At 46.7% G+C, this 24,692-nt stretch overlaps 1 protein-coding gene across 1 annotated transcript; it reads right to left on the bottom strand.

Moving 5' to 3' along the window:
* Positions 1-7,615: 7,615 nt before the first annotated feature.
* Positions 7,616-22,440, bottom strand: plppr3a (phospholipid phosphatase related 3a). Its single transcript, XM_056296375.1, has 9 exons — positions 22,348-22,440; positions 21,256-21,441; positions 19,444-19,573; positions 16,273-16,468; positions 14,606-14,663; positions 12,755-12,928; positions 9,636-10,490; positions 7,851-8,419; positions 7,616-7,787 (listed from the first exon to the last, which is right to left on the bottom strand). The coding sequence occupies exons 1-9, from the start codon at positions 22,426-22,428 to the stop codon at positions 7,616-7,618; spliced, it is 2,421 nt and encodes an 806-aa protein (XP_056152350.1). The 5' UTR covers positions 22,429-22,440.
* Positions 22,441-24,692: the final 2,252 nt, after the last annotated feature.

Here is a 24,692-nt window from a genome sequence, read left to right as displayed (position 1 = left end):
GAGAGAGAACAGATCTTTTGGCATGTGGAATCTAGACGGAGGTAAAAGCAGCAGCAGTAAATAAATAGATACATGCTCATTATGAAAATGAATTGGGACTCAGGTCTGTGATTTTATTTTTTGCTGACACGAGATCCAAAAGGTTGCTGACCCCTAGGTTAGGCTAAACCTAACCCCCCCCCCAACCCTAACCACCTACCAGGGTCGGGCAGTCTTATCCAGAAAGGGCCGGTATGGGTGCAGGTTTTTGTTCCAACCAAGCAGTTACACATCCGATCTCACTAATCAACCAGTAGAGTCTTTGCTGAGGAACTTGATTAGGAGACACAGACGTGTAACTGCTTGGTTGGAACGAAGACTTGCACCCACAGCGGCCCTTTCTCGATAAGATTGCCCACCCCTGAGTCCTAACCCTTACCCTCCTGACCCTAACCCCCTAACTCTACACCCCCCCCCCCCAACTCTAACCGTAACCCGTTCACGCCAAGGGGAGCCAGATTCCTTCGGGGAGTCGGAAACCGGCGAGCATCGTATCCTCGGTTCGGTTATCAGTCAGATCCATCCCTCGCTCCCCCCCCAGCTCCACCCTCTCGTTCAAATCTGGCCATGTATGGTTAAACAAAAACACACATACAAAAAAACCCCGAAATGGCGACAAGAAACTTTTTTCTTTTCTTTTCTTTTTTTTTTTGGCGACAGGAGACTCGAGGCTTCAAAACAGTGCGTGTCGAACCAATGGCTGACGTCACGGTGTCGACGCCATTATTTTGTAGTCTATGCCATATAACATAGACTCTGTTAAAGGCTTGTGGACAGGAGTAACTCACGACTCCTGGGTTCTATCCCCGTCTACTCATGCTTCAACTCCCAGGGGAGCTCATGAGGAGATAGCCAGGCTGGCACGTCAGTTGTAATTGGAGAAATAGAGGCGGGGGGCAGAGAGAGATTAGCCGATATCCTATGCTCTGACTGGGTCTCAGAGCTGTCGAATGAAAGCATCGCTTCCACACAGCCGACTCGCGGGGATTTCTCAAAACCAGCCTCATTTTCAGGTTGACTGCGATGTATTTTTGAAACTCTTGTGGGTTTTGAATGAGGCTCTATGTCTGCTCTCTGTTGAGGCAAATACTATATGATGACCAAAAAAATGTGGTTGTAGTTTCTTCACATCGGCAGCAATTTCTAATGGTTTGCCTTGATGGAAAACAAGCCTATGAGAAATAGCTATTAGATTAGCAAGCCAACACTATAAAGATATCAGGTTTAGCACCCAGCTGTGACTATAGCAGGGTAAGCGGCGGTCTGTCTGTTGTTAAAGACAGAGCCAGCATAGTATTGGCATATTCGAATAGGACACTATTCCAATAGCTCATACTTAGGAAGGGAATTAAGCAGTAGCCAACCAAATTTTGGTAAAATTCACACTGTTTTGCTGGTCTGAACTCGTGTTTGATTATCCCCCGCCCCCGCTGGTCTCTTCTCGCATTACATTATTTTTAATTTGATTGCGAACCCTGGTCCATTTACGTCACCAACACGTAAGGAACGTGCCTTTATTTACCAACGTCGCTAGGCAACGATGCAAAACGGAGGCAAAATGGAAAGCAGCACTATATTTGGGGTTTTTTTTAATTCATCTTTTTGTGAATATGTTGTCAGCACCAAAATAACCGTGTTTCGCATTTTCACTATGCAAAAATAAATGCATCCCGCTGTCTGAGAGTGATGCGAGCTGCCCGGATAAGGAGGTTTTTGCGGAGACGGGCGGCAATGCGAAATTAATTTCTTAAGATAATTTGAAAGTTTCGGCGTTTTTGTCAGTATTCTCTATTTGACACCTAGACAGATTTTCTCCATCCGCCATAGCGCACCTGTTCCGCTCGTACGACCGTCAAACAAATGACACGTCATCGCCTACTTCCTGCTTTTAGATCGGCTGTCTTTCACACCAAATGTGAACCGCAACACAGACCCCGGTTTTCTGGAGGACTGGTACAGTTCCTTGGTGCGCACCCGAGTTCGGAAAACAGCTTTCACATCAACAAAACGAACCGAACCGACGGCTCAAGCGGACTCGGGTCCGAACCGAAAGCTCTAGTGTGAAAGTGCCATTCTGTAGCCGGCAAGTTTATATTATAGCAGAATCGGGGGACAATGCAACCACAGGAACTGCCGCGGCCGGGAAGCGAATCCGTATCGCCCGCACCGCAGGAGACATCGCTAACCGCTCGACTAAAGGGTCAGACCCGCCAGCCAGCAGCCAGCGTGTCTTCTTATCCATGCACGTTACAATATCAAAACCAGCTGCTTTGGCAAGCCACCAGCTATAAATCCGAACGATATCTGGCTTGTTAGAGAATGATGGCACACAGAACACAAAAAAACAAAACACATTAGCCACCTGCTCTGGCTCGGTGAGGTCGACCCCCCCAGAAATGTCAGACTTATCCCCCAGCTATGGGTGCAGAATGGACATGGCACGTTGGTATCTCGTTCACCCCCCTCCCCCATAGTCTGGTTTCTCTAACTACAGTCTGCGGTGTCTGGTGGGGTCCCCATACAACTCGATTTTCAATATGCTTTAATTAACTCTTCTGAGATGAAACTCCAATTACATTAAGTCCCAGGCTGTGTAACTCAGTCCTCCATAGGATTATCAGAATATCACTGTCGCTGAGAAATATGCTTTGAAACAGAAGCTCTCGTATATTTTTACCCCAAATAATTAGTTGGATATTTCGGGTCACTCTGGATTTATGAATTTATGAATGAATGAAGGAATTTCAGGTCGCTCTGGGTTGAGTCACTATGAAATACAAATAAAAACACTGAAAATTATTTACAAGTGACATGACACTCATTTTTTAAAACAAAGGATAAGAGAATACCTTTATATGCTGACGATATTCAAAGGCAACATTTTGCTGAGCTAAACTCCCCATATCGATTGAATTTAACGTCAGCTGAGCCCAACTCAGGTCCTATGACCCATTTGGACTCATAATCCTTCATTCAAGAAATGTGCTCTGGGGGGAATAATGGAATATAAGCTGCAGATCCTCTCCCTACAGTATGTAAAAGGTTTATGTAAAGACGAGGGAGATGGCGCTAGGTGGAGGGAGACGGAGACGGCGAAAGGTAGACAGAATTAAAGCTGTGGACAATAAGCCCTTTGTACTCTTCCGTCAATGGTGAATCAGTGTTGAAAAGAATGTCAGCAGCTTCCCCTGGACAGCTTCCCTCAGTGTCACACACACACACACACACACACACACACACACACACACACACACACACACACACACACACACACACACACACACACACACACAGTTACAGATACACAGTCACAAAAATAGATCCATGCATATGGACAGCTCAGTTTGCTCGTTTGCTGTTGCCTCCTGTAGTTCGCCTTCTCCTACACCTCCCCGCATCCCTGTGTTTTCTGGGCCACCAAGAAAAGAGAGAGAGCGAGAGAGAGAGAGAGTGAGAGAGAGGGGAAGGGGAAAAGAGAGGAGGGGGAGGGGTTTAAACAGGACAGCCAGGAGTAGAGAGAAAGAGATGGGGGGGAAATCGAGACAAAGGTTGGAGAGAAAAATCGTATGAGATGGACAGCGAAAATGTGACAAAACAGTGAAACGGGATGAGAGAGAGGGAGTGAGAGCTTGCTAAGAGTGAGTCATGGACTTGCTGACTGCCCTCAGGCCTCAGCACACCATCTGCAACACTCCCCCCCCCCCGCACACGCACACACACTCACACATACACATGCACACTTGTACACACACTCACACAGATAGACACACCCACCCACCCCCACTCATACACAAACTGTTCTGCATTTGCATGAGCACACACTTCAATACATCAGGGTTTTACTTTTTAGAAACATACACACACACAATCACAAAGGCACATACGTAAATATATATATTTGCCTTTGTTATATATATATATATGAAATGGAAACGGATGATCCGCTGTGGCGACCCCTAACGGCAGCGGCCGAAAGTAGTAGAAGATCTATCTATCTATCTATCTATCTATCTATCTATCTATCTATCTATCTATCTATCTATCTATCTATATAGTATATATATATGCTACTCTAGTGGAGCCCCAGAATAAAAATGGTGGCACGGTGGTGCAGTGGTTAGCACTGTCACCTCGCAGCAAGAAGGACCTGGGTTTGAACCCCGGGGTTGTCCAACCTTGGGGGTCATCCCAGGTCGTCCTCTGTGTGGAGTTTGCATGTTCTCCCCGTGTCTGCAGTGGGTATTCTCAGGGTACTCTGGTTCCCCCCACCATCAAAAAAGACATGCAGGGTTAATACTCCTGTCTGTGCTCCCGACCGAGGCATGGCACGACGAACTGGAGTTGGTCCCCGCGTGCTGCACGGCGGCTGCCCACTGCTCCTAGCTACACAGCTAGGATGGGTTAAAAGCAGAGCGTAATTTGCCTACAGGCATCAATAAAGTATCTCAAAATCTCAAAAAATATACAGTAATAAACAAGCACACAGATACCTCATAAATGTATGTGTGCATGACACCCACTTACACACACACACACACACACACGTGCATGCATGCACAAGCGTACACCCACACACAGAAAAATGCTCAACATCGGTCAGTCATAGAGGCAGCAGAGTCATACATGTGGGACTGGCTGTCATGCAGTAGAATTCATTATGGAAACCTGACACTAACCCATAGAAAGAAGCCAATGTTGCACTAAGTGCATGTATCCATTTGTGTGCATGTGTGTGAGGTCATATGTGTCTATTCTTGTGTGTCCGCATGCTTGTGTGTGTGTGTGTGTGTGTGTGTGTGTGTGTGTGTGTGTGTGTGTGTGTGTGTGTGTGTGTATGAAAGTACCCCTAACCCGGGAATCAATAGGGAAGATCCTTTTCATTAGCGAAGCGGTGCAAGCTCGTAGTCTTTGCTCTGACATTGACCCTTTCCTCTGTTCCCACCCAAAGCAAAGGTCTCCTGCTCATCCATCCGTTCATGAACCGTATGAGGGAGACAGAGCCTGCCAATAGGAACTCTTGTTTCTTTATTCAATAACGTTATTTTTTGTTACACATGACCACAAATAGAAAACAGTAGTCCATAAAAAAAGGACTCTGGGATAATAATAAGTATATTAATATTAGGTTAAGTATTTTTTTTATAGTTAAAATGGGGGTAAAGTAAAACAATAATCACCAGCACTGGAAAAAGGCAGCATCTCTTGTCTGTTTAAGGTAATCACGTACCGCGACACACACCGAGAAATAAGAATAAACACGCTCGTACACACATGCAGCACAAACTGATGAGCAACGGCATCTAACGGCTCCCCGCCACAAGAGGAGCGCCTCTACAAAATACAACTCATGTCACACCACGTGGCCCCCATTGCTGACCACAACTTTACATCATCCGTTTGGATGTCCTCCCGTGTCGCATGGGCACAAATCTGTTCCTTCATCCGTGTTGTATATATATATATATATATATATATATATATATATATATATGTCTGTCTTTCAAGCAGGGGCCTCCTTTTTTGTACAAGCTTTTTTTTCTTTTTCTTTTTTTAAGTGAAAATCCAAAATGAAATTCTTTTCACCAGTCCAGAGAACATGGTCTCGTGGCAGTTTTATAACCTTGTAAACACAACAAAAGTAAGTTTTCCTGATATATGAAATGATATCTAGTGGATGTTGACGTTACAGCATACAAGACAGGGTAAGATAAACACTGAGAGGCAGGGCGAAATAGGAAGCAAGAAAACCTGCTGGCATGGTGCGCACTCCTCTGTAACGCATACACGTCTGTTCAAAGAAAGGATGTTTTGAATCGCGGGTGAACTAAATCTAAACATCTTTTTTGGGTTTTTTTTGGGTTTTTTTTTGCAAGCCTGTCATGATGTCAACCATTTCCTGTTTTTCGAAACTCTCTGCTTTCGATGGAACTGTAAAACAACAACTTTGTAATGCTAACCGGTATAGAGAGGCTGATCGTGATGTCAACAAGTTAGCCCTGCATCCGCTAACTCTCGTCTAGCGGACACAGAAGTGACCCGATGGGCCGGCCACGCGTCCCATTTCGCACGGTGATTGGCCAGTGGGCCAGGTGCAAAGGGAGAAGGAGGGAAGAGTGTGGTAGCGCAGTTTGATAAACAAATGCTAATCTCCTTAGCGCTGCTTCAGTCTCTGTGGCAGGTTTCAGACACACACACACACACACACACACACACACAGACAGACAGACCGACTGGCTGGCGGCGCCGTGCCAACCAACCCATCCCTTTCACAGTCTCTGGAAATCTTCCATTCCATCCACCGCCTCTTGTGTTTACAACCGTAATCCATTCAGTGACGTCTGTGCAGAGTAGCCCAACTGTGCATGATCCTCTTCCTCCTCCTCCTCCATCCTCCTGTTCCTCATCTCCAACCTTTCCTTGCCATCCCTTTCTGGAAAGCGACAATTCCAGACCTGGCTCTCGCTGGCGGCACCTGGCATACATGCTCGCCTTCAAATATGGAATTACCCATTTGGAAAGTTGGTTCAGTGGGTTTGAAAAAAAAAAGAAGGACCCCCCCCCCCTCACACACACACACACACACACACACACGATTTCCGGTTCTTTTGTGGTTCATGACTGAGCTTAGAGATTTAAAACCTTCCGTTAGTACTTGCATTGGCACCTTCTTCTTGACATTGAGAGAAAAGCCCAGAGGTTTCAGATGTTTTGAGGCGTGGTTGTTTGGGTGAGTTACAACTCTGTCCGTGGGTAATGAGACTGGCGACCTGAGAGAGCTGATCTAGTTTACAAGGAGACGTGTTAACACCCGCAGTTGGTTTTGCTTCCTTGGTCCCGCTGCCGTCCTCAAGGAAACCCAGTCGAGCAGTATACTAGACCATATATCGTTGCTTTCCCTTCCTCTTCCAAACTCGGGCTCTTCTCCTTTCGCCCTCTGTCATCTTCTCATCTGAGAGACACGCACAGAAGATGAGCACATATTGAAACCAATGCAACGCTGTCTTTCCCCCCCCCTCTTTGCTCTCTTTCTCTCTCGTCCTCTTTAACTGTCTGTTCTTTCCAGTCGGGGGCGGTGCAACCAGCACCTTGAGCCGTGTGCAGGGAATCCTATGGCATGGAAAAAACTAGATCTCCTGGTGTTTATGAGTGTAGTATGTGTATGTATGTATGTGTGTATGTGTGTGTCCTGTAGTCCGCTGTTTCTGTTTTTCAACTATTCTGAAAGAAGCCGCTCTTCCAGTCGCCTTGCAAACACTCCATACGGCAATCTCAAGTCCTCTTTGCCTTCTTTTTACTTGCCAACGCCCTGATAAAGTCACGAGTCTCTTATGTCACTTGATTTAACAAACCATCCGCCCTGCTCCCAATCCTCCCGCCTCCCCTCTCTCTTTTTCTTTCTCTCTCTCTCTCTCTCTCTCTCTCTCTCTCTCTCTCTCTCTCTCTCTCTCTCTCTCTCTCTCTCTCTCTGTCGCTCTCTTTCTCTCTCCGAGTTAAGTCTCCCCTGTCCTCCCATGCCGACCCCGTGGTGGAGCCACTGACATGACAACTAAGGCCGCAGTCCGGCCCGGCCTGGCAACTATAACATCCTCTCATCCTGCATGGCCTTGTAGTAGTGCTCGTGCTCAGCGTGGCTGTGGGCCGAGTCGGAGGGCCGTCGCGGCAGGGTGGAGGTGCGGGACAGTGCCTGGCTGTGACCATCCATCAGCAGGTCAGGATGGGGTGGAAGGGGAAGCATAGAGGAGGCATGCAGCGGAAGAGGCATTGGGGAGGTGGATGGGTGCGGGGGCGGTGGTAGAAGGGGCGAGGAGGGGTGGGGTGGGGGAGGGAGCGGTGGGGAGGAGCTGGGGCGGGGGGCTGGCGGAAGAGTGGAGGAGGACAGTTGTGGTGGTGGAGGCAGTGGGGAGGAGGAGAGGGGAAGGGGCGGCGGAGGCAGCGGTGATGAGTCTCCCTCGCCCCCGACGCCTCCAGTCAGGGGGCAGCTAAGGGAGTCGCCCGTCTTAACGGGGAGTGTCCGGTAGTCGCGGTACTGGCTGACGTTGTCCTGCCGCTGCAGCGCTATCCGGTGCTTGTCCCCCGCCGTGTCTCCGCTCATCATGTGCCCGCTGATGGTGTTCCTCCACTCCCACGGCTTCCCATTGGCGGCGGACACACGCACCACTGGGTGGTGTGGGGCATGGGCGTCGATGGTGACTATGCTGCCACTTCCGGCGATGCTCCCCGGGTTGCTCCCTGTGCAGCTGTCCCGGTCGGAGGGGATGCGGTAGTATGGCGACTCAGAGCCGTTGGAAGACCCCCCACCACAGGAAGAGGTGGTCTCCGAGGTCTTGGAGGAGGGGGACGGGACTGGTCCATGGCCTTGATGCTTGGACATGGCTATCACCTGCAAGGAGAGCATAAAAATCCATCTGTGTCAAAAATGTGCAGAGATGCAGTTTTCCTAGAGGTCCCCCTTTTCTCTGTAGTCTAGTCCAGTGTTTCCCAACCCAGTCCTCGAGGAACCCCTATCCTGCAGATTTTCTTTGCAACCCTGAATAGGTACCTGTTTGTAGTTATCCAACCAATCAGCAATGAATTATGTCAGGCGTTGCACACCTTGCATAATTAAGTGCTGTGAGATGATTGGTTGAGTAAGTACAAGCAGGGCTACCTATGCAGGGTTACAGTGAAAATCTGCAGGATAGGGGTTCCTCGAGGACTGGGTTGGGAAACGCTGGTCTAGTCAAGTCAGTTTTTATTGGCCAAGTATGATCAGGAATTTGCGTTGGTACGTTGTCCTGTGTTACACATAACATATACACATATACGCAACAAGATAAGTAAAAAAATCAATGAAGTTTAAGTTCTATATCAAAAATTAAATAGAAAAATATAAAAAGTAAAAATGCAGTTAGTGTGGGAGTAAAATGGAGTTAGTACAGGAGTCTATCCCCTTCAGGCATTGGGCAGAAGGTAGGGCAGAAACCCCTCCCAATGCACGCACGCACGCACGCACGCACACACACACATACACATATACACACCATTCATTATTTGTACCTGTACCAATGGGCAATTTAAGAGTCTCACATTCACATAACATGAACCCAGGGAGATCGTGCAAAGTCAGTACAGACGTGATGGCAATGTCCCGGACCTTCTATGCTGTGAGAATGACAATGTTTACCACTAATCCACTTTGTCTCCCTATGCATTGAATGTGACAGTAAATTATTGTTGCATAATTATTCCACCACAGGCTTGCTCTTGGGTGGGGAGCTACTTTTGCAACATATTTGATATCTCAGCCAGAAGGCAAAATTTCAAAACCTTTCATCTTAAGATGATTATGGCCAGAGGTCTCTAAAGAGCATTGTATTTGGGAGACTAATCACTGCAATAACCTCAGAAAATATTCTGTCTTGATTAGGCACAGAAAATATATTAGTTATGCTGCACATCATGTTTTATCATGATTGAATTTCCTCTCCTGTCAAAATGAATGTTGTTTTTTTTTCCAGAGCTGGATGCTTGCCAGTTGAAATTAAAGTTGGCAAGTGTGAAAGTAACAGCCCTGTGGTTTGATAATAAACAGAGTTTATTATGTGGGTTCATCTCACCTGCTGGACTCGGGGCTGAGCAGGAGGCAGAGTATTGGGTACACGGGGGGTCGACACGGCGATGGGCCCTGTTCCCGGCTCTTTGATCCCGCCCCCTTCGGTGAGTGACAGCCACTTGGCCCGCGTCTTGGCACTCTTTGGGGAGACAGGCGGGGGACGAGATGCTTCCTCTGGGATGTGGACGAGTGGAGGGGCCACCACCACCCTTGCCCCAGTGGGCGTGGCAGTGCCCCTGTTGGCCTGGACTGTGGGGTATAGGGATGGGGGCATGCAATGCTCTCCTCCTCCTTCGCCTCCTTCTCCTTGTCCTCCACCTGCCCCCTCCTCCTCCCCGCCATCTCTCCGGTCTGCTCCGTTTGTCCCATCCTCCTCCTCATCCCGGGAGCTCTGGCTATGAAGCTCCAGTGAGCGCTGCTTCCACTCGGATACTAGCTGCCGAGATCTCTGGGGGTCAAAGGGCACATGGAAGGTCATATGACGCTGCACGGCTACCGGCTCCTCAGAGGGTGAGATGGGGCTGTTGCCGTTGGCAACACGAGGCAAAGTGTTGCTGAAGGTCACCATAGTTTCCTTGCCCATGGGACCCCGGAGGGCGAGGAGCTCTACGTCAGCACTGGCCCGTTTGAGGGAGGCCAGGGAGGCCTTCTCCCGCCGCACCTTGCTGCGGCCACCTGGCCCAAGCCCGGCCCCTAGCTCCTCCCTGCTCTCGGAGGCCCTTGGGGTCTTCCTGTACAGTGAGTCATGGCTCCGCTGGCTGAACACCCGCAGGTGTTCCTTCTGTTGTGCTGACGCTGACCGGGGCGGGGGTACAACATCCTCCTCTGATGCTTTAAAGTTCCCCACCGCATAAACCGCCTGATAAGAGAGGTGTGTGCGGGGGGGGGTAGAATGAATGATGAGGAAGAAAGAAGTATCCAGAGTGTTAAATAAAGTACCAGAGTGTGAAAATGTATTTTCTTTAATCTCTGAGTAGGGGGGGGGGAATGTAATTTTTTTTTTATTAGTGGGAACAAACTTGAGCAATGAATAGATGGCTTTTCCTCTTTTTCACTGTTTAGTATGAGGTTGGCATGAATGACCCCCCCCCCCAACAACACTCTTAAAAATCACCCTTCTTAACCAAAGGGAGGAAACACTTCCTCTTTCAGAAGTGAGAGATGATATAAAAGGAGAACGAGAGGGGGAGGGAGTGTGTGGAGAAATGGCATCGACAAGTTTTGTTAAAATGAAGTGTGAAATTGTTCCAGAGAATTTCTTATTGGGTAACTCATTCTGTCTCCTTCCCTCTCTAATAGAAAAGACTATATTTAACCCCCCCCCAAAAAAAGAACCCCTGGGAGAGAAAGTGTGGAGGACAAATTGAGAGGCGATGAGAAAAGAATTGTCTGTCGCTACAGGCTGTGATATTGTTGAGATAAGACATTTCACACCTTACATTTTAGACATTTAGCCGACGCTCTCATCTAGAGCCGTTCACAATGTGGACAATGGTAGAACAAGCTTTGATTTTTACATAACCGAAAATACAAACGGGGGGGGGGGGTTGTCAAGTTCAGGGTGTTAGTGCCCTGACAGTATACCTGTGATCTGTTAACCATGTCATATAATATCAGGGAAAGGGATGAAATTATGGGATAGGAGACGAGATGGATTTTCAGGTAGAGTGAATAGAGAGGGCTAATACGTTTTGGTAGAATGGTACCCTGCTCTTGGTGATGTGCTTATTAAAGGATAACCGTGGTGTAATTTTATCTTTGATTGTTGGCACAAATGCTATGAAAAGACCAAATTTCTTTAATTTTATTTCCATTCAACTATAATAACTCAGCTCTCATCCAAGCCGTAGGACCCCACTATCCCGAAAAATGTTTAAACCCGATCGCGGTGTTGCACTGGTCAGCATAATATATCACTGCGATCACAACGTGGATTTTCAGCTTTTCTTGAAACTACTTTATTAAGTAATTTTCTTTCTTTCTTTTTTTTACCGTAATCTATGGAAAGTAGTCCAGTTTCTGGCGGATTTGAGTGCGAGGAAATCGCTGTACATAATTTTGAGTTTCGTATTAGAGGAAATGTGGGCTCTTCACCCGCGACGGTTTGTTTACTACAGCGCCTCACATTGTTCTGTGTTGTGATTGGCTGTCAGAGTTTGTCAACGAATGTTCTAGCTTTTGATTGGCTGTTCTGCGAGGTCAGATGAGATCGTTTGGCGGTTGGCTTCTGTCCGCTAGCGGCTTTGAAATGAAGGTTTGCTGGGCTTTGAGGTCACCTTTGTAAAAAATGGAATTCACCGATTTTTCACGTTAGTGCACTGCGCTGTTTAAGGTTGGAGCCATGTCTCTGGAAGTTGAACTGAAGGATTTTTGAAAATAATGGGAGTCTATGGCCTCCTGGACGGGACCTAAGTGGCTAGGCTAGGACTATTGTGTGTATTATATTGTATTGTAGTACTATAGTAGTATAGTATTGTAGTAGTATTGTAGTATGTAGCAGTAGTAGTATTGTAGTAGTAAAATATTGTCGTATTGTGTGTATTAAAGTGGCTAGGCTAGGACTAGGCTAGGCTATTTGGCTAGGAGAGGACTTGTGAGTGTGGGAAATTCATCGTAGCATTTGTTGCTAATGAGAAACTTAAGACTATACCAGCGTTATCCTTCTATAAGATAACCACAGGACAGTGGTAAAACTGATAGTAAAACATCTCAACTGCACTGTTAAATTTATATTTATAGGTTTGACACTGCACAATACGCACTAATTGCCAACTACTCAAGTCAAAGCAAACACATTATGTGTCCTCCTACACAAAAGCCTACCAGTGTGTGCCAGCGCATTGCAAAGTGGAACTGTAAAAAAAAAGAAAAAGAAAAGAAAAGATAATTGCACTTGTTTCAAGGTGAGTGTGTCGGAGCGAATTACATTTTTATGGTGCGAGTGAAACATTTCTTAAAATAAAAAAAAATGATCTGCACTAAGTGGAATATTACATTTGGACTTGATATGAGTTGAAATGAAATTGAACAGCTTATCATTTTGGGTTTGGATGCACCAGCACACACATACATGCCAACACCTACATATGCATTTACACCACTACAGAGAATTATCTCACTAACCAGGTAGACCCCGATTCCAGCCCCTATGAGGTACCCCACATAGACGTCGATGGGGTGACTGCGGTGTTGAGTAATCTGTGTAAGCCCGGCCAGACCGGCTGCCATGCAGAAAGCAAACACCAGCAACGGCTTCAGCAGCTTAGTGGTGCTGCTGATGCTTGAATTGAAATACATCTGGAGAGAGGGAGAGAGAGAGAGAGTGTGATGGATTTTGCATAGAGATTGAAAGAGACAGACAGACCAGCAGAGGCACGGCAACAGAAACATGAATTTTAATGCCACGCTTTTACAGTGCAGACTGATCGACAGCAAAAGCTAAACCTCAAAATAACTATCATTTATATTCATATATTATACAATATTGTTTTACGATATTGCAGTTGATTCAGGAAAAATTAATTATTCGTTAATTTTTTTCAAATAGTTTAATTTGTAAAATGAGTAAAAACTTAAGCCGGATGTTTCCAATCCCAACAGAATGTCAGGATTTTTGTTGAGTCAGTTGCATTATCTGTAAACAGGTGAAGTGATCTGTGCAATGGTATCTCTGCTTCGGATAGGACAAAGTCAGATCAGACGGCTTATTTTTAAATGGAACTTTTTTTCTTTACCAGGAAAAGACAGCGAGACTTCATATGCTTACGCACACATTCAAACACTACATGCATGCAAACGTTTCTGACATACAAGAGAAGGCGGGAGAGATGGGGTGGGGGTTGGTTGGGGCAGTGTCAGGGAGGTCAAAAATGCCAGAGGAGGTGTCCGGGTAGCGTAGTGGTCTATTCCGTTGCCTATCAACACATGGATCGCCGGTTCGGATCCCCGCGTTACCTCCAGCCTGGTTGGGCACCCCTACAGACACAACTGGCCGTGTCTGCAGGTTGGAAGCCGGATGTGGGTATATGTCCTGGTCGTTGCACTAGTGCCTCCTCTGGTCGGTTGGGCGCCTGTTTGGGGGGGAGGGGGAACTGGGGGGAATAGTGTGATCCTCCCACGTGCTACGTCCCCCTGGCAAAACTCCTCACTGTCAGGTGAAAAGAAGTGGCTGGCGACTCCACATGTATCGGAGGAGGCATGTGGTAGTCTGCAGCCCTCCTCGGATCGGCAGAGGGGGTGGAGCAGCGACTGGGCCGGTTTGGCAAATAGGGTAATTGGCCGGATACAATTGGGGAGAAACACACTGCTAAGAACTGACACGTCACTTTCGTGTGGGCCGGAGTTGCTTCATAAGGTTTAGGAAATGTGCTTTGACACAAACTACCCAAACAGCTGCCCATCCACCCTCCTTACACCCTCAGCCACCACCACCACCCAAGAGAGTGCTGCCGGGCGAGCTTTAATGAGCACACACACTCTGCTCAGCGAGGCAGCAGCAATATGTCCTGTAGCACACGACAGCAATTTGCATTACAGACAGCAGGGGGTAACCTCGTGGAGCGGTGACGGTGCTACTTTGCCGTAGAGTTACCCACTAACCGGGGGACGAGACGAAGCACACCCAGGGGAGCTGGAGTCAGGAGATGTACTGCATCAGCCCCTCGGTTGGTTACAGGTTCGTAGCCCTGAGAGAAAATGCCAGCTATTCGGATGGTTCTCTGGCTGTAGGGCAGTCTTGGAGTGTTTTGGCTTTGCCTCATTACCCCCGGCCCCGAAGCGCCTCCTGAATATTTCATGGAAAACCTTGGCATGATCATTTATAAAGAGGGATTTTAAACCCTATTTTGAGTGACTTGCGAGAGAGACAAACCCCTCTCTGTCCCCCCCCCCCCACACACACACACACATAAGCAACAAGCAGCAAGAATTTCATACATGAGTGACACAAATAATGGGTCCACAGGAAGTGCTTACGGAAATATAGACAGCGGCGAAGCCAGAGAGCGTTGCATGCTGGGATGGAAATGTTTTCCTGAGGGAAAAAAAGGGGGAAAAAGAGAGTTAGGGGTGACAGTCAGCAGACAGAGAGGGAAGCAAAGACAGAGAGAAAGAGAGAGAGAGAGAGAGAGAGAGAGAGAGATTTCTGCTCATACAGGAACTGTCCTGATGTGACCAGAATTGAGTGTGTTATCTGCAGGATATGTGTGTGTGTGTGTGTGTGTGTGTGTGTGTGTGTGTGTGTGTGTGTGTGTGTGTGTGTGTGTGTGTATGTGTGTGTGTGGGTGCTACCGCTTTCAACCTAAATAACACTGGCGAGCCTTCTCTGTGTTTATCCCAAATAAAATACCAATCTGCTGTCTGTTTGTGTATCAGAATCAGAATCGGAGTCAGATTTATTGCCAAGTACCAGAACATACAAGGACTTTGTCTCGGTATGGTGGTGGAAGAGGGAAATATTAACAGCAAATAGTGATGATAAAAGTTGAAAAGAATAATAAATATGTACACATACAAGATAAAATAAAATAAAAATGAAATTATGGTGCACAAGGTGCAATGAAATCAACACTGATTCAGAGCTGAACATGAGACCACCTGGCAGCCCCTGATGCCCGGCACTGGGTGGCAGGAGCTGTATTTGCAAAAAGGTAAATGTGAATTTTAGTAAGTTATTGACAGAATAAATCTTATTGACAGGGTAGTGCAGGTTTTATGCAGGGTGTCCTATACAGAGAGCACAGCAGGGAAGATAGAAGGGGGGTGGGGGCAATATCAAGACCTGTGGGTGTCTGTGGGCTTGTTAGAAAGGCCTACTGCAGGCATCCGGGTGGTGTGGCGGTCTATTCCGTTGCCTACTAACACGGGGATCGCCGGTTCGAATCCTCGTGTTGCCTCCGGCTTGGTCAGGCGTCCCTACAGACACAGTTGGCCGTATCTGCGGGTGGGAAACCAGATGTGGGTATGTGTACTGGTCGCTGCACTAGCGCCTCCTCTGGTCGGCCGGGGCGCCTGTTTGGGGGGGGCTGGGGGGAATAGTGTGATCCTCCCATGTACTACATCCCCCTGGCGAAACTCCTCACTTGTCAGGTGAAACGAAGCGGCTGGCGACTCCACATGTATCGGAGGAGGCATGTGGTAGTCTGCAGCCCTCCCGGGATCAGCAGAGGGGGTGGAGCAGTGACCGGGATGGCTCGGAAGAGTGGGGTAATGGACCATATACAATTGGGGAGAACGATCCAAAAAATCAAAAACAAAGGCCTACTGCTGTAGGGAAGAAGTTGTTCTTGTGGCGTGAGGTTCTGGTTTGTATGTGTGCACATGTGTTTGTCAACCACAGTGTGTGTCCTCAACCAGAGTGTGTCTCCTTGAAGTGCAGTAATGACAATTAGCAGGCTATGATGGGATGTTGGAGGGAACATTAAAAGGAAACGGAATGAGTGAGATGAGGCCAGGGATACTCGAGATTTCAAGTGTGTTTTACTGAAAAACCCCTTGCAGTATGTGGTTATGAAACTTGACTTATTGACAACTTGAACCTTGAAACAAAACACACACACACACACACACACACACACACACACACCTACTACTTGTTTGTGTGTGTGTGTGTGTGTGTGTGTGTGTGCGTGCGTGTGCTTTACCTTGCTGACATGATGGCATACTGGTCTTTTCCCATGCAGATATCCTGAGTGATGTAGGCGTTGTTGTCACATGACACTCCCGGGGCCGTGTAGTTGGGCTGGCAGACGGTCAGGAAGAAAGGGGTGTGGTAACCAGTCGCCAACTGGATGACATCTGTCACCAGGGCTGTTGCCAGGAGACCGAACACATGAACACCTGGGGGATGCAAGAGCAGTAGAGAGAGGAGAAAGAACGAGAGAGAGGAAGATAAACTCCAGAGAGGAGGAGAAAAGGGGGGGAAAAAGGGGTAGAGAGAGAGGGGGGGGGGTGAGTAGATGTAGGAGAGTAAGGCAAAGTCATGGTTAGGCAGCCATGGTAAATTAACTAAAAGCCTCTGGTGGCTCCTCCACATCTTCTCTCTTCATTTATGAACACGTCCCACTTCCTAGAAGAACCTTGACTTCACTCCATCAACCTTGAATAACACCACCTGCCCTCCGCGTGTTTGCCGATAAAAGGCCCTGCACCAACCGTGGATTCTGCATTGGTGAAATAATTGCAGTTTCCACTTTAAGGTTCAGCTTCTGCCTCAAGATATCTCCTGTGGAGTGTTTATACTCTGCCTATTTCATCCTTAGTCACCCCTCAGTTATTCCATGTAATTAGCTTATTTCTCTGTTATGGAAAAATGGAATGAAGGTGGTGTTGGGGGGGGGGGGATGCAGAACCTGTGCAGCAGGTCTCAGCCCCTTTGCTCCATTCCAAAAGGGTTTTACCGCATGATCAACACCTATTTTATCCAGCCATCCATTATCCAAACCGCTCATCCTGCTCTCAGGGTTGCGGGGATGCTGGAGCCTATCCCAGAAATCATTGGGCGGCAGGTGGGGAGACACCCTGGACAGGCCGCCAGGCCATCACAGGGCCTACACACATACACACCTAGGGACAATTTAGTATGGCCGATTCACCTGACCTGCATGTCTTTGGACTGTGGGAGGAAGCCGGAGCCCCCGGAGGAAACTCACGCAGACACGGGGGGAACATGCAAACAGAGGATGACCCGGACGACCCACCAAGGTTGGACTACCCTGGGATTTGAAGCCAGGACCATCTTGCTGTGAGGCGACCGCGCTAACCACTGTGCCACCGTGCTGCCCCCCGTTTTATCTACTGGGGTAATTACATCTCATTTCCCTGATTTCTAAAGAGCTAATAGATGTACCGTTTCTTACTCATCTTACTACTCAGTGGCTGTCGGGACCTGAACCGATGTATTTTTTTGCCACTCTTTGGCGGTTTGAAATAGCCGATACCCTCCAGTGCACATTCCCAGTCCAACTACGAGTTATTTCTTCCAACGTTTAGTAGGGAAGGCATTTTTTTCCCTGTGATCTGTTATGGAGCCCGGGTTCCTGCACTGTGTAAATGCCCATGTCCTGAAACGATCACAGGAGCGACATCTGTGACTGCACCGGTTTCATTTCATTTAGCTCAGTTGTTTCCAGCTTCACTACAGTAGCGGAACGTAGGAGCGGAGGAGATATAAACAACCCCCCGGTACCCGCAAAAGACATTCCTGCTTGTGAAACTGTTGGATTTGCACCGTGCACAGACAGACGCGTCGTTCCCTAATTCCTTCACTTATACCAACTAAGACGGTCTGCGGCGTCACAGGGCACTCTATTATATTATTCATAGGCGCTCTTGGTTTTGTCTCTGCTGAGGAACATTTAGTTTATTTCCATTATTCTTTATGATGAGCAGCTCACTGGTTTAAATTCTTATCAGATTCCCCAAGGAAGTACCAGCCAGCTTCAATGTAATAAAAAAGGGTAACACTAGAAGTTACAAATGAAAAAAAAAAATCACATCCGTCCTTGAAGTGTGAACACCAATTCTGGAGAAATCCTCACCGCGACCTCCCCAGAGCTCCCATGCCACACCTCGGTATTATAAAACCGCAGTATTATTAGAAAAGGATGAGTAGCTCTGGAAGGCTCTGTGCTGGGGTTGCTTTTAATGCAATATTTCAGCCTGGGCTCAATTCTGTTTCACATGCTGTCTCCTGCACGTAGTAGGGGTTGGATGGGTGAGGGGTTAGAGAGGCCGTCGTAAGGCTGCAAGGTTGTTGTAATGTACTACAACATTAATGTTCCTTTTAAAAGTGATTCTGAGAGAAACACGAAACTTTCTACTTGTTCACTTGTCATAACTCAGTCGGGTGAGATTGCAGAAGATGTCCATGAGACAAGATGGGGTGGAAAGACACACCGGGGAGCACCAAACCAAACCGGTGCAGGATTTATTATCGACCTACACATCAGCAGCCCAGCTCTCAGTCGGTCCCGAGTTGCCTTTTCAGAGGCAGACTCTGGTCTTTTTTTTGTTTTTTTTCCCCCCCTGTTTTTCTTCCCAATCGTATCCAGCCAATTACCCCACTCTTCCAAGCCGTCCCGGTTGCTGCTCCACCCCACTCTGCGAATCCAGGGAGGGCTGCAGACTACCACATGCCTCCTCCGATACATGTGGAGTCACCAGCCGCTTCTTTTCACCTGACAGTGAGGAGTTTCACCAGGGGGACGTAGCGCGTGGGAGGATCACGCTATTTCCCCAATTCCTCTCCCCCCAAACACGTGCCCCGATCAACCAGAGTAGGCGCTAGTGAAGCGACCAGCACACATACCCACATCCGGCTTCCCACCTACAGACACGGCCAGTTGTGTCTGTAGGGACTCCTGACCCAGCTGGAGGTAACTCAGGAAGACTCTAGTCTTTAATACTGATCGCTGAAAGCCACAATTCAACCAGCTGTCCCAGATCCCAGAACACACCCCACTTGTCCTCCTAAAACTATAGCCATAAACCTTATGCTAACCCTAGAATTCAACCTAAAACTCAACATAACCTATCTGTTGCATTGTGTGAAAGACATTACTGACTTTTCCTGCTTAGCTACTGCTGTGGTGGTGAGCTCAACCAATGTCCAGACCACACCTAAACTGTCAGTCGCACATCGCGACATGAAAAATTGCGTTCAAAATGTTGTCTGGCGAGCTTGTGAAATGTTGAGGCTGGCTCAAGATGCACTGGCTATCTCTCCAAAGTCCGAATGATGGTCAGCAGCAGCAGCAGCAGCAGCAGTTTAGTCCGTTATCGACAAACCATCAGGGGACAGTTATTGAACGCACCCACGAAGCGCACGGTCCTGCGCAGGAAGGAATTGAAGTTGCAGCCTCCGGCGTTGATGCTGCTCTCTGATTTGTGACAAGTCTTGAGCCTGGACTGCATGCAGTACATCAGGCCCTCCCCCATCATAATCTGCACAAGGAAAACAATGGGAAAAGAGAGAGAGAGATGTGGAGAGAGAGAGACATGGTAGTAAAGGGAAAACCATGGAGAGAGACATGGAGAGAGAGAGAGAGAGACATGGTAGTAAAGGGGAAACCATGGAGAAAGACATGGAGAGAGAGAGAGACATGGTAGTAAAGGGAAAACCATGGAGAAAGACATGGAGAGAGAGAGAGAGAGAGAGAGAGAGAGAGAGAGAGAGAGAGAGAGAGAGAGAGAGAGAGAGAGAGCGAGAGACATGGTAGTAAAGGGAAAATAGTGGAGAAAGAGATGTAGATAAAGAGCGAGAGAGAGAGAGCAAGATGGTAGGAAGGAAAACAGTGGCGAGGGAGTGATGGAGAGAAAAGAGTGAGTCAGTGAGAGGAATGGCATGCAGGCAGATGGAAGGAGAGAAAGAGGGTGAATATAACAGCGGAGGCGAGTGAGGAAATCAGAGACAAGGGAAGAAGAAAGAAAGAAATGGATCAGAATTTGTATTATGAAAGCGATGTGTGTTCCACCGCCAGGACATCAACTGGGAGAGTGTTGGGGATTCGGAAAAAGAAAAGTCAATAGCGCTCCGTGTTCCCCCGTACTGTTCCCCCATAATCTGCATATATGATGAGATATCGCCTATCATGGTGCACAAGGAGCGGGGCCGAGAAAGAGGGGGAGGAAAAGAGCGGAACAGTCTGCGGGAGAAAAACGAAGAGGGGCGAGACAAAGAAGAGAAAGGGATAGGGACGAGAGAGAGGGCAGTCAGCAAAAACAGACAAAGGGGGGGTGGTAGTGGTCTGACCTATTGTATTCAAATGGTTGTTAATGTTGGATGTCCTGTGGTTCCCCGTCATCTCATGCACGGTGGGGCAGAGGAGAGAGAAATTAAATATGAGGACGAGAAGGGGGGGGGGCATTAAATGTTATCAGTGTCAGATATTCGGTTTCTTCCCATTGCGACCAACAGTGTGTGTGTGTGTGTGTGTGTGTGTGTGTGTGTGTGTGTGTGTGTGTGTGTGTGTGTGTGTGTGTGTGAGAGAGAGAGAGAGCGAGAGAGAGAGAGACTAGGGCAAGATGGTATCGAGCAATGATCAGTTCCAATCAGGGTGATAGATGAGAGGTGAAGAGGTCTGCTTGTTCTCATACCGCTGATAGATTAGCAGTGTGTGTCTGTGTGTGTGTGTGTTTGTACATGTGAATTCATACGTGTGTGTGTGTTGATTAGCATGATGGCGGCCTTTACAACTGGCCTGTATCGATATTCCAGTTGTGTATTTCTCAGTATTCACTGAACTGTATTTTTGGGATGTGTTTGGTAAGCGAGAATCTCTTTCTGGGTATACTACCTGTGATATGTGTATGTGCGTTTCTTCCTGTTTCTGTGTTCACATGAGCTTCTGTGAGCGTGCACATGTCCTTATGTCTGTGTGTAGCTCTGCACATGCACGGACTGGTCTTCAGTTATATGCAAAGGTGTTGTGTTTATGGTGCAATGGTGTCTGCCAGCCTTTGGCTTGTACGTTTATTCACTGTTTGTTGTTGCATATGTGTGTGTGTGTGTGTGTGTGTGTGTGTGTGTGTGTGTGTGTGTGTGTGTGTGTGTGTGTGTGTGTGTGTGTGTGTGTGTGTGTGTGTGTGTTTGCGCCCGAGCGTGCACGTGTCTGTGGCTGACTTACAGAGGCAGCGGGCCCGGCGAAGGCCAGACTCAGCAGCATCAGCAGAGGGATGAGCTCATCACCTGTCTCCACGTAAGGCATGGAGAGGTCGCGGTCATGGCAACGGAACCCCACGGTCGCCGGGGACAACACATCCGTCAGCTCCAGGAAGTACAGGGACACCAGAGAGGACAGGACGATGGGGAGCTGGGACCGACCACACACACACACACACACACAAGGGGACAAGGACAAACAGTGACTAGCATTAATACTAGCTTAAGAGTGATTCATCCATTCATTCCTCAATGCTCATTATCACAATGCCATATTCACACTCATACACACACACACACACAATTATAGGAAAATGGTATTTGCTGGTGATAACCATTAGTCTATGCTCTCACCACTTTGAAAAAAAAAGATGCACAAAGATGGACTGCTGACATCAGCTGATGCAGGAGAGATTCATCCCATAATGATCTAGTAAATCCTATGAGTCAGATTAAAAAAGTGATTCAGATGGGAAAGAGATGGGAAGGATGTGTGACACATCAATCCACCCAATATATCCCACTCCTATTACCCCTACTACACCATCACCATCATCATCATCGGCGGTCCTACTGCATGCATGCATGCACGCGCGTGCACACACACACACACACACACACACACACACAGGAAGGCATATCCACTCCTATGTACTCCTACTACACCATTCATCATCATCATCATCGGCGGTCCTACTGCGCACACACACACACATACACACACACACATAGGAAGACATGCAGAAACACACACACACACACACACATGTGGTAGACACACAGAAGCACACACACATGAAGACACACAGAAACGTACACACACAAGCGTGACATCATCGACTGTTCATCACAGACACCCATTAACACTCACCCTGTATCATCCACATGCCTACCCATGTACCTACACACACATACACACTCTAGAACACACACATACAAATACAGAGACACTTGTAAGCCACTCAGTAACCCAAGGACACAAACAAACACACAAACTGGCACCAAGAAAAAAACAAAAAAACACACACACACCCACAGACCCCCCCCCCCCTTGTACCTCTACAAAGTAGAAGCAGGGCAGCAGCGTGACACTGTCTTTAGGTTGCTTCTTCTTGGCTTTGCTTTTGGGGGACGGCATCTTGGGGTGGGACCAGTCACAGCCTGTGGGGTGACAGGAGGGAGGAGGTGATGTGGAGGAGCACCGTGGGCCTAAATACATCCGCGTGTTAGCGGCACGTCTTGCAAGCAGTGGAACAGTCACCAACGCCGGACCTTCCTCTGGCCTTGAACTTGTGTGATGACTGAAACAGGCCGCGCAGAACAGGCAGGTTAACCTCGCACCTCATGCTGCAGTATGGCAGGTAGCACTCTGTGCTTTTGTTTGGTAAATTAGAACCGGTGTTAGTGAACACACACACACACACACACACACATGCATGCACACACACGCACACATACAGAATACGCATTAAATATGCATTTGGCACAATTTTGTTATTGTGTTGCTTGGTAATGAAACGCGGCACACGTCAGCAGACACACAGGAATTAATGCACACACATGCTTTATAACAAGGCCCACAATAACGTCACACACACACACACATGCATGCTCACATCCACACAAACGGGCTAGTCACAGATGTGCGTGCACAGGCACACATGCTCACACGCACACAAACAGGCCATTCTTACACACACACACACACACACACACACACACACACACACACACACACACACACACACACACACACATGCTCACATGCTCACACACTTTTTAACAATGAAGCCCAGTACTTTTGCATTTACCCCCCCCCCCCACACACACACACACCGGGTTAGAAATTCACTCATCAGCACTGAGACTGGTTGTTGTGTCACCTCTGGGGCTTCAGCGACTAAGCGAGTCCCATTCATACAGAACAGTTGCTGTCCTTAACATAACATAACGTAACGTAACGTAATGTAACAGCATAACATAACATAACATAACAGCATAACATAACGTAACATAACATAACATAACATAACAGCATAACATAACATAACAACATAACGTAACATAACATAACATAACAGCATAACATAACGTAACTTAACATAACATAACAACATAACGTAACGTTACATAACGTAACATAACGTAACATAACATAACAGCATAACATAAAGTAACATAACGTAACAGCATAACATAACGTAACATAACGTAACATAACATAACATAACAGCATAACATAACATAACAGCATAACATAACGTAACATAACGTAACAGCATAACGTAACAGCATAACATAACGTAAAATCACGTAACATAACATAACATAACATAACAGCATCACATAACATAACAACATAACATAACGTAACATAACATAACATAACAGCATAACATAACGTAACTTAACATAACATAACAACATAACGTAACGTTACATAACGTAACATAACGTAACATAACGTAACATAACATAACAGCATAACATAAAGTAACATAACGTAACAGCATAACATAACGTAACATAACGTAACATAACATAACATAACAGCATAACATAACATAACAGCATAACATAACGTAACATAACGTAACAGCATAACGTAACAGCATAACATAACGTAAAATAACGTAACATAACATAACATAACATAACAGCATCACATAACGTAACATAACATAACATAACAGCATAACATAACATCATAACATAACGTAACATAACGTAACATAACAGCATAACATAACGTAACTTAACATAACATAACAACATAACATAACGTAACGTTACATAACGTAACATAACGTAACATAACGTTACATAACATAACATAACATAACAGCATAACATAACGTAACATAACGTAACAGCATAACGTAACAGCATAACATAACGTAAAACAACGTAACATAACATAACATAACATAACATAACATCATAACATAACGTAACATAACATAACATAACAGCATAACATAACATAACATCATAACATAACGTAACATAACGTAACATAACAGCATAACATAACGTAACTTAACATAACATAACAACATAACATAACGTAACGTTACATAACGTAACATAACGTTACATAACATAACATAACATAACAGCATAACATAAAGTAACATAACGTAACAGCATAACATAACGTAACATAACGTAACATAACATAACATAACAGCATAACATAACATAACAGCATAACATAACGTAACATAACGTAACAGCATAACATAACGTAACATAACGTAACATAACATAACAGCATAACATAACGTAACATAACGTAACATAACATAACAGCATAACATAACGTAACATAACATGACAGCATAACATAACATAACAGCATAACATAACAGCATAACATAACATAACGTAACATAGCGTAAC

Source organism: Lampris incognitus, chromosome 16 (genome assembly GCF_029633865.1).
Source record: "Lampris incognitus isolate fLamInc1 chromosome 16, fLamInc1.hap2, whole genome shotgun sequence".
NCBI classification, from domain to species: Eukaryota; Metazoa; Chordata; class Actinopteri; order Lampriformes; family Lampridae; genus Lampris; species Lampris incognitus.
The sequence above is the reverse complement of the archived record's forward strand: the minus strand, read 5'-3'. Positions and strand labels throughout refer to the sequence as shown.

Excerpts from the sequence above, each read along its gene's own strand:
- plppr3a (XM_056296375.1), bottom strand. The coding sequence starts at position 22,428 with ATGCCGTCCCCCAAAAGCAAAGCCAAGAAGAAGCAACCTAAAGACAGT. Across the intron at positions 21,442-22,347 it reads CCTGCTTCTACTTTGTAGAG|CTCCCCATCGTCCTGTCCTC; the intron begins GTACAAGGGGGG and ends GGTCGGTCCCAG. Across the intron at positions 19,574-21,255 it reads TCGCCGGGCCCGCTGCCTCT|ATTATGATGGGGGAGGGCCT; the intron begins GTAAGTCAGCCA and ends TTCCTTGTGCAG.